This window comes from Gossypium hirsutum, chromosome D03, assembly GCF_007990345.1.
Source record: "Gossypium hirsutum isolate 1008001.06 chromosome D03, Gossypium_hirsutum_v2.1, whole genome shotgun sequence".
NCBI classification, from domain to species: Eukaryota; Viridiplantae; Streptophyta; class Magnoliopsida; order Malvales; family Malvaceae; genus Gossypium; species Gossypium hirsutum.
In genome coordinates this window covers 32,112,559-32,122,704 of record NC_053439.1, presented here as the reverse complement: position 1 = coordinate 32,122,704, position 10,146 = coordinate 32,112,559, and the positions used below count along the sequence as shown (strand labels likewise).

General features: G+C 33.4%; 1 protein-coding gene across 1 annotated transcript; it reads right to left on the bottom strand.

The window, feature by feature from the left end:
- Positions 1–1,587: 1,587 nt before the first annotated feature.
- On the bottom strand, positions 1,588–2,229 carry LOC107949473 (late embryogenesis abundant protein At1g64065). The gene has a single exon (XM_016884126.1). It carries the CDS (start codon positions 2,227–2,229, stop codon positions 1,588–1,590), a length of 642 nt encoding a protein of 213 aa, XP_016739615.1.
- Positions 2,230–10,146: the final 7,917 nt, after the last annotated feature.

Sequence of the window (10,146 nt, the reverse complement as noted above, 5' to 3'; positions counted from 1 at the left end):
GCGTGATATTTTAAAATAAAAAAAAATTCACTTGGTTGTGATGTAATTAAAAAATTACATTGAATATGCTTATGTGAATTTTTTTCTTACAAATACCCATTCAAACTCGTTATGATAGAATATTTTTTTTTGTTGGTTTAGTGTTCTTAAATTAATGGCTTCTGTGTTGTAACTAAAATAATTTACAATATTAACTATTTAGACTAGCCAGTGTCATTATAAAAGTAGAGAAACTAAATTAAGTCAATAATTAAAATATATGAATTCAATCCAAGTTTCAACATAGTATAGTGACTAAAATTGAGATTGACAATTACCTTATAATGTTAAAAAAAGTAAGACAAACCCATAAAATGAGTCAATTTTTAAGAGCGTTTAAATTATACATAACCACGTAACTTTCTAATTGAAAAGTTAACTATATTAACTATTTATATTTACTAATAAAATTATGAAAATATATGAGCCAGATTACCTTATTAGGATTAAATTCCAAATTCAAGTAAAATAGAAAGATCAAAATTGAAATTTAACCCTGTGAAATCCATGTGTCAATAAAGGAAATATAGATTATATTATTGTTGTGATACGCGGCGCAATCACTTCTGCCTTAGGTCCTAAGCTATTGTTTTGGTTTTATATTGCATTCCTTTTATGTTTCAAGGTCGGCTGACTCAGCTTGTAGAGTAAAAATCACAATCTAAGTAGTGTGATGTCTTCAAATTTTCATATATGTCAAGGAAAGTAAGTGGTAGACCTAAAGTTAAACCCATTGCCTTGTAAAAGAAGCATATTTTCAGTGATCAGAATTTTCCTTTTACCACACTCATCTGCTCCGAATCATGCTGCTGAAATTGGCCCCATTTGCAATGCTGAAATAAGGTACCCTGAAGAACAACACAAAGGGGCTTCTATTGGGTAGTACAGTCTACAAATTAATTATAAGAAGAAAGTATCATTATAGGACCTGGTATTAATTATACAAGTCACCTAGACGTGTGGGGACTTGAACCGCCATCCTAAAAGACTTAGGCAACATAGCCGCAAGTATGGTACCATTTGAGCTACATAAACAAAGAATTATTTTATATTTCTAATATTCACAATTTTTTGTTAATAATTCTTATGCATATAATATATCTTGTAATATTAGAGAATGTGGGAAAAAAATCCTAACACGGGAATAATACCTTCAATTATTGTTCAACTGATTGATGAATGAAGTACACTTTAAAATCTTTTTACGAAAGAATGGAGTCTTCAACAAATTTAAAATTACTAATAATAAATTTTATGGAGAAAAAAGTTATTCTACATCTCTTCCAACATAGTCTTCCCTCGTTTTGTGAAAAAGGAAATTGAATGTAAACATGGATGGCCAACTGAGCCTTTACTTACATTCATTCAAGGCATATACAATATATTAAAATCTTACCAAATTCACACATGAACGGTAACATTGGTAGTAATATCATTCATGAATCAAAGAATTATTTTATATTTCCAACCATTAACAAAAATTGTGTTCTTATAATAATGAAACAGTTACAAGTCTGCAAAAACCAAAATAAAGACCCTTCATTCATATCAGTCGCATTTTAAACCCTGTATGGTGTTCCCTGTTAAATTAAGTTTCATAAAGCAATTCATCTCAGGGTTCCTTCTTCTCTTCATAATATTCATTATATTCACTTTTCCGCTCAATTTTACATAGCTTTTAAGCTCTAACAATCCATAGCTCATGTTACTAGCTAAGTTGTTTGCATCAGATAACCTGACAGAGCTCACTTGTATAGAAACCTTCATCCTCTCACTTGCCCTAGCTTGAGCTCTCCCTTTAGGTATTTTCATTAGCCCCACAACTTCAGACCCACACCAAACACTCCCCGTACTGTTATCAAACCTGAAATCTCCGAAATTGGTGTTCTCAACGGTGACTTGGGTCACGAGCGTGAAGTTAAATGATGGAGCCGATGAATTACCATACTTGAGATTTCTAACTTCGACGGATCCGATCTCGAAACCAGGCGTTCGGGCACGTAAAAAATAGCTTGCGAATACCAAAAGGATCGATCCCTGGATGACCATGATAACCAGAATGTAAACAAGACATTTGCTGCTCTTTTCATCTCGTTGGAACGCTTTGGGTTTAATACCCCCAAACTCCATGTCGCTTCTTGGATGATCTTCAATGGGTGCCAGTGACTTGGCTTGAGGATCTTCCTGCATTTTTGTGTTTCTTGGGGGGTTATATTGGTTTGTTTTCTCTATGAGATTTTGATAATATATATATATGAAAGCAAATGCAGGGGAGTTGAGGAAGCGTGTTGAAATAGTGTTGAAGTGTATGTAGGAAGGTTAAGTGGGCGAGTGAGTCTTGGTTTAACACCGGCTGTCATTTTGGGACTTCAAATCAAATACATATAGTATACATACAATCAATTTTTAATTTTTCTTTTTATCTTAGAGCTTACCAGTTAATAATAGTGTACTAATGAATTGGAGGATTAGGTGATTTTGAATTAACAAATAAAGAAAAACATTATGATATTTTGCTTCCTCATTTCCTCAGTTTGTATATATAAAATATATATATATTTGGTTAAGAAATGTCCTTTGCTGTAAAGGGAAAACAAACATCCATCCAATCGCAACGCTTTTGTGCTGTCAAAAGGTGTCCGTGTCTATTTCTTATTTTCTGTATTTTCAATTTCCCATCTACAATATAACTATTACCAAATTTTGGCATCTAACTTTTTTCGATTTTGATAATTATTTTCACATTGAGACTTAGACCTTTTTTATATAAAGTAAATCTTAAATTTAAAAATTGTTGTTTGAATTTTTATTTTGTTAAAGTTAATCTTTGATATTTTTTTAAAAATCTTAAAATTCAAGGTTTAATGTGGGAACAATTGTTAAATTTAAGGACTACCTTGAATAAAAAAATTTCGAGCATCAATGTGAAAATAATTGTCGAGCTCTATAACGAGAACAATTGTTAAGTTTAGGCTTGATTACACTTAAACAATTATATATAACATTATATCATAGCTCGACCTAACAAAAACAAAAGAACGGATTTAAAATCATAATTAAAAAATCAACCACCAAGAATATTTTTCAATGCCATATCCTGTCCTGCAATCCTTCACTTGAGCATTTCACCACGACCAAAATACATGTACGATTTTAACTTGTAAGCTCGAGCGTTGTTTTTTGTTTTTGGTCAAATTCAGGTTATTTTCTACAGGTAATAGTAATTAATTCTTTTTTATTAGTGTTTTCTGAAAAGATGAACACTTAGTCATTAAATATGTTTCATTGTTATAAGTGAAGATCAAATGATATAAAAGAGGTAAGGTTATTGCATGCTAAAACTAGGAAGTTATCAAGCAGCTTAAAGATGAGATCAAAAGAACAAGTAGTATCTGATAAAATCAAGCAATCGTTATTTTATTTTTCTCTTCACCCATCATAAGCAGATTGTTTCAAGGTAGGATGATTCAACAATTGTATACATGGATTTCATCCATCAATCAACGTGTATCTGCATCAAATGTGGATGCTTTAGCTGCAAAAATACAAGCAGCCACCGAGAAGACAAGAAGGAAGCGGACTGTGTTGATATTATGTTGCCTCCTGCTGGGATTTATATAAAGGAATGGTGCACGGTGCATGGGTTTGCATGAGGGTGAAACCGTGAAAGCAGCAGATTGGTTGTTTGCATGAGGATAAGAGAAGTTGGCTGCTGGGCCCAAAAACGATGGTTCCGCCAGTGATCGGAGCTTCATGTCCCGCCACCACTGTGCATAACAAAGTGAAGAAGAGGAAGAAGAAATGACAAAGAATGAAAGAAGTGCAAAAGATCTCCAAGAAGGAGAACAAAAAGAAGGATAAAAAGTTTAAAAAAGAAAACAATATTATTAGAAAAACAGTGACGAATTCTAAATATAAATAGATACAAAAATAATCATCAATGGCTCAAATTTGCCCGGCCCAAATGATAAACACAAATTAAAAAAAAAGCCAAATAAAAATATAAAAGTCCCGTAAATTAATGTCCAAAATTACAAAAACTCATCAGACCCAAAATACAAACCAAACTCATTTACAATGACCCAAATTACCAACCCAATTCAGCCCATTAGCCTAAATACCCAATGACCCAAATCAGCCCAAAACACAAAACGACACATGGAAACCCTAGCAGCAAGGGTTCCCAGCGCTGCAGCAGTGACGTCCCTTTGCTCTCCCTCCGCACGTGACGAGCCCTTGTATGCGCGCTCGAGCCTCTGTACGAACACGTCCACTGCTCCGTATGCCTGCAACAAACGAAAAAGCGAACAACGCAGCACCAAGAGAAAACAAAAATAGCAAGGAAAAAAGAAATAAAAGAAATAGCAGAAGAGATTTTGGGATTTTATTTTATTTTATTTTTATTTTGATTCGGTTATATAAGACCGATTCCAACACTGTAAAGGGATCCCTTTTTTTACACAATATCAATACAAAAAAAAAAGAAAGGAAGTTTAGAGGGAGGAGTTACCTGGTAGCGCGATCCTGGCACTCTCCGTCGTCATCGGAGAAGGGGCTGGGATCGGAGATCGTTCGAATGCTCTCAGAAAGCAGAGCGGCACACAAAGGAGGGTTGTTTAGGTTTAGCAAATCTGTCAAAATGGCTTAATGCCTTGTTTTTTAATTTTATGCGTGCTATGAAATGGCACCGTTTGAGGCCTATTCCTGTGGCCTTAAAATGGCACCGTATTGGCCATATAACCCGTGCGTGTGACCTGATCCGGGGAAGGATCCGCGCGTTTTGATTGATTGGTCTATTTGCGCGACCAGTCCTCCCCTTTTTTTCTAAAGTTTTCGAATCGGTTATCTCCCCTCTTTCTGATTTAGCCCCGCATCCTGCTTTTATTTCATTTCAATCCAGCTTGCAACGCCGCGTTTTGGCGAAGCGGGATATTTCTCAATCGGGTCCCCCATGTAATACGCGTGTTGCAGCATGGTCCCTGGCCTCTTTTTGTTATTTATTATTTATACCCCATGTTTTGTTGTAGTTTCAATTCGATTTTTAACCTTTATTTAAATTGTTTTAATAAATTTTATATTTTAAACTATTTCATTTTCTTTTTTATTACTTTATTTACATATTTTAAGCTTTTTGTATATAGCACCTATTTTAATATATATATATACATTATTTAGTTTAAATTGTCTTTTAATATATATTATTTAGTTTAAATTATTTTTTTATATGTTATTTCAAAATTTGATTATCCTTAAATCGATTTATTTTTAAAATTCCTCTTTTATATATCATATTTAATGCATTATATGTTATTTTAACCTACTTTGCAAATGATTTATTTTGAGCTATTTTTATATGATTTTATTTTTAGTTGCTTTATACATAAATTTTAAATTTATTCTATATCACTTGCTTTAAATTGATTTATGTTAGTTTTTTTTTAATTCGTTTTCACGTACTATTTTTTTGTTTTTTTTATCACTTATTTAAATTATTTTATATACCTATTTTTAAACCCTATTTTACTATATGCTTGGGTTATTTCAAACTATATATATAATTCATTTTAGATTTCTATACAAATAATTCATTAATTATAATTTCCCATCTTCCATATTTCTTAAGTTATTTTAAAAATTTGTACAATTTCATATGTGTTAATTTGTTTGGTGCTTTGGTTGACCTTTAATTCATTAGCCTTTGAATGTAAGCATGATATATGATGTGAGATATTTGCTCTTATGTGCATTGTATTAATTATTTATATTGATTGATTATTTGTGTTCAATAATATATATTTCGACTTACGAATTATCGCTTCGCATTGTACATTATTATCCCATCGTGTTTTATACGCATTAAAGATTACGTTCAATATCATTCAAGTATCGAGAGCATTTTTATTCAAAAAGTTTTTCAAAATAATGCGACATTTGGAATTTGGGATCCTCGAAAAGATTGTGTCCTAACTTACTGGATTCCAATCTTCCTCGGGATTTAAGAAACTGAATATCCTCTTTGATTAACATAAATAAAAAGCTCATTCTCGGGAATTCGACACGTTGTGTCCTAACGCATTGGATATGACATGTTGTTTTCTCGAGACAAGGATTTTTCTAATAAATGGAGGTAAAGGCAATATTCTATATTTAGGAATTTTGTGAAATCGAGCCCTAACTTACTGGGTTTTGATTTTCTCATGTGACCCAAATAATCAGATATCCTTGTCAAAATGCATGGTTTTAAAAGTCAAAAGATAAGCTTAATTTTGAGGACTTGACATGTTGCATTCTAACTTACTGAGTGTGAAAATTTATTTCTTTGAAATAAGTGAGCCTTATCATCCAATTCATTTTATTCAAGATAAAAGGATCGTATTTTAAAATCTTTTTAAAATTTTGACATTAAGACAATGAACAATCAATTCGGTACCAATTTTGGGCGTCACGAGGGTGCTAACCCTTCCTCGTGCGTAATCAACTACCGAACCTGTTTTCTCAAATCTCACAGACCTAAAATTTATTTTTAATGGTGAACCGATCACACCTTAATAAAATATCGGTGGCGACTCCTAATTTTCATTTTTTAAAGTCGACTACTAAACTTTTTTTTTGTTTTTTTCAAAAAAGGTGGTTTCGACAGCTTGACGACTCTACTGGGAACCGTCAGAGAGTCAAGCCGTAAAATTGACTTTTTATTGTCGAAAATTGAAAATTGATTTTAAAAATTACGATCCTCTCTTTGCATGTGTTTGTATGATTAATGTGAACTGTGTTTTTTATACCTCTGCATCATATCGCATAAAGACTGTTTAGTCTTACCCTTTTTAAGTGGGAGTGAGAAGCTACTCTTTCGTGAGGTTTTCACCTCCGTGCAGAATAGTGGATCACTTTCGGAGTACATCCGTACCTATGTCTTCATGGGATTTTCATCTCCGTGCAGCCATAGGGAAATGTATTCCCCTGAACCGAACTCGGTCTGTATGAGCCTATAATGGGTAAAGATCGAGGAATCTGCTGGTTCGGGTACCTTGACTTTAGAGCCAAACCGCATGTAGAAGACCTTAGGAACCCATCCTAGGTAGAGCCACTCCAAACCCCTAGTGGTACCTGACTAAGTACTTTTGTTTTCCTTGTTTGCTTCTGTTTTGTACTAACCTATCTTGTTTTGTTTTGATTATGATTGCATTGCATTTGTATCTTAGGAAAGAAATATTGATTCAAATCTAATTACTAAATTAGAAAGCTTGTCATGGAATACGAATCCCTTGATAAAGTGGAAAACAATACGACTTCCTGAATATATTCTGAGAAACACAAGAAGAGCGATGGAAGAGTTCGTGACCTTGCTTCGTGGCTTGAGGATTCAAGGTGATCGTCTAAGAGCCTTCGACGTTCCAACCCTTTAAAGAAGCTGACGAGCCTTATGAAGATGGGCAGAGGATGGATCGCGACCAAGATCAAGAAAAGGAGTTAGCAGTGGCATCTATTGGAAATTGGCGAGATTATCACAAACATGCGGATGAAGAAAAAGATCGATGTTGTTTCTTGGAATATAAGGGCTAGGTTGTACATGCATCTGCTTTATGTAAAGGAATTTGCTTTCTAGAAAATTTTTCTAAATGTAATTGAATCAAAATCAATGTCTCTCTAGGCATTCATTTTATGTATCTGCATTACATGCATTAAAATCCATTGAAAGAGTCTAAACGAGTAAATTTATTTTAGCTAATCTGGAAAACCAACCAATCAAACACCATTACGGTATCCAAGCAAAGACTAGAGAAATGGAACAAAGGTTGGAAAAATTAGAGCGAATGCAAATACAGATGCAGGAGCAATTGACCGAATTTTAACAGGAGATGAGAGATCAGATGCTAGAATTACAGAGAACCATGATGAGCCAGTTCAACCAATTGCTAGCTGGAGAGTTAGAAAAAAGGAAAGACCCGATGGTCCATTTTGGGGTTGATAATGAGGATCTGACCTATTCCCTAGATTGTACTCCGACAAGCATCCAAGTCCAACCAGATGGGCATCCACAAAGGGCACTCTTTATCATCAGATCACAACAATACCAGACTGATACATCGATACCAGTCAATTGCTTGACAAGCCTAGGATCCAATTTGAGGAACAATTTTCCTGATAACCTAGCAGAAATAAAACAGTCGAGGGTGGAGTACCAATGTATTACAAAGGCCCCAAGGAAGATGGGGAATAAGGAGGATAATAGAAGGTCAGCCCTAAAGAAAAAGGAGAATGAAGTGAACCATGTGAGTACATACAACAAGTCAACTACAGTGAACCAACCAGGAAAGGTGGTTACTAATCGACAAGGTTCATTGAGACAAGAATCTAGAGTGAAACCAGGTACTGAAAGGCTTCAGTTCACACCTATACCAATGTCATATAGTGAGTTATACTGAAGCTTATTTGATGCACGTGTGGTGTCCCCCTTCTACTTAAAACTCATACAGCTTCCGTATCCCAAATGGTATGATAGGAACGCACAATGCGACTACCATACAGGAATTACGGGGCATTCAATAGAGAATTGCATTGCCTTCAAGAAACTGGTTGAAAAACTCATTAACATGGGTGTTGTCAGATTTGGTGACTCGTCTAGCGCAAAAAATCCACTACCCAATCATGTTGACGATAGGGTAGACGTGAGGGCAGGAAGGGGATTAGTTATTTCTGATTCAGGAGGAAACCATGGAGAGACAAGGAACCGCTGTGAGTTCCATCACGAGAAGGGGTACGAGACCTAAGAGAGTGTGAAATTCAAGACCTTGGGCATGATGGACGACAAGGAGATGAAGCTTTGTGAGGAAATTAAAGAGGAGGAAAACATACGCGCAGAGTTGGGAAGTGTTCACATCAATGACATATTTGAAGACACAAATGAAAAGGGACCTTGTTAGATATCCGCCCTTATAACCCTAGGAGTGTTCTAAGCAATTAGACTGTGGAAGAAATCCCTGTAGTTTTTAGAGCCTATTTAGAGTAATGTTTGTCGAAACCATTTTTTATTATTTGAAAAATGGGAATCGATTTTGAAAAGGGAGTCGCCACCAATCTTTTATTGAGGTGTGATCAGATCACCTTAAAAATGATTTTTTGGTCTACGAATTTTGAGAAATTAAGTTCGGGAGTCGGTTACGCACGAGGAAGGGTTAGCACCCTCGTAATGCCCAAAATTGGTACCGAATTAATTTCTTAATGTCTTTAGTATCGAAAGTTTGAAAAGATTTTAGAATACGATCCCTTGAAATGAAAACCTAAATAATCGAATTGAATGATAGGACCCTCCCATTTCAAAGAAATGAATTGTCGCACTCAGTGAGTTAGGGTGCAACAGTTCAATCTTTGAAGCTAGATTCGTCTTTTTTAAATTTTAAAAATTCACATGTTTTGAGAATGATATTTGGTTATTTAGGTCAATTGAGAAATTAGAATCCAGTAAGTTAGGGTTCAATTTCTTGAAATTCCTAAACACCAAATATAGCCTTTATTTTAAAATCAAGATAACTAAATGTCATATCCAGTAAGTTAGGATCCGACATCTTGAAATCTACAAAATTTTGAAATAATTAAAAAAACGGCATGAAAGAAATGAAAATTGTAAATCAATAAAGTATATGTACAAAATTTTACAATAAATAATATACAAGAAATTAAAATAACCAAAATTGAGTTTAAAATAAATACTATGTATATTTAAACAAATTTTAAAATAAATGTTGCATATGAGGAAAATAAAAATAAGTATTATACAAAATAATATACATATATTAATTTAATAAGTGATATGTATAAAGTGAAAACTAGATATAAATGATGATATATGTAATACTATGTAAAAGTTAAAATATACAAAATATGAAAGAATGGATTTTAAAGAATAAAATTATATACATATAAGTAGCTTAAAAAATATTAAAAGGGTATAAAAAATAGTTATAATAATATAAAAATAACCGTATATTCATAGGATAAAAATATAAATTACTATCATATAATAATTTATATATAATATATATATATAATAATGTATGAAAATACTATCATATATTTCTTTAGAATGCAAAAATGTAAAAGAAAATT

What these genes read in the sequence shown, in the direction of transcription:
- LOC107949473 (XM_016884126.1), bottom strand. Translation starts at nt 2,229, where the DNA reads ATGCAGGAAGATCCTCAAGCCAAGTCACTGGCACCCATTGAAGATCAT.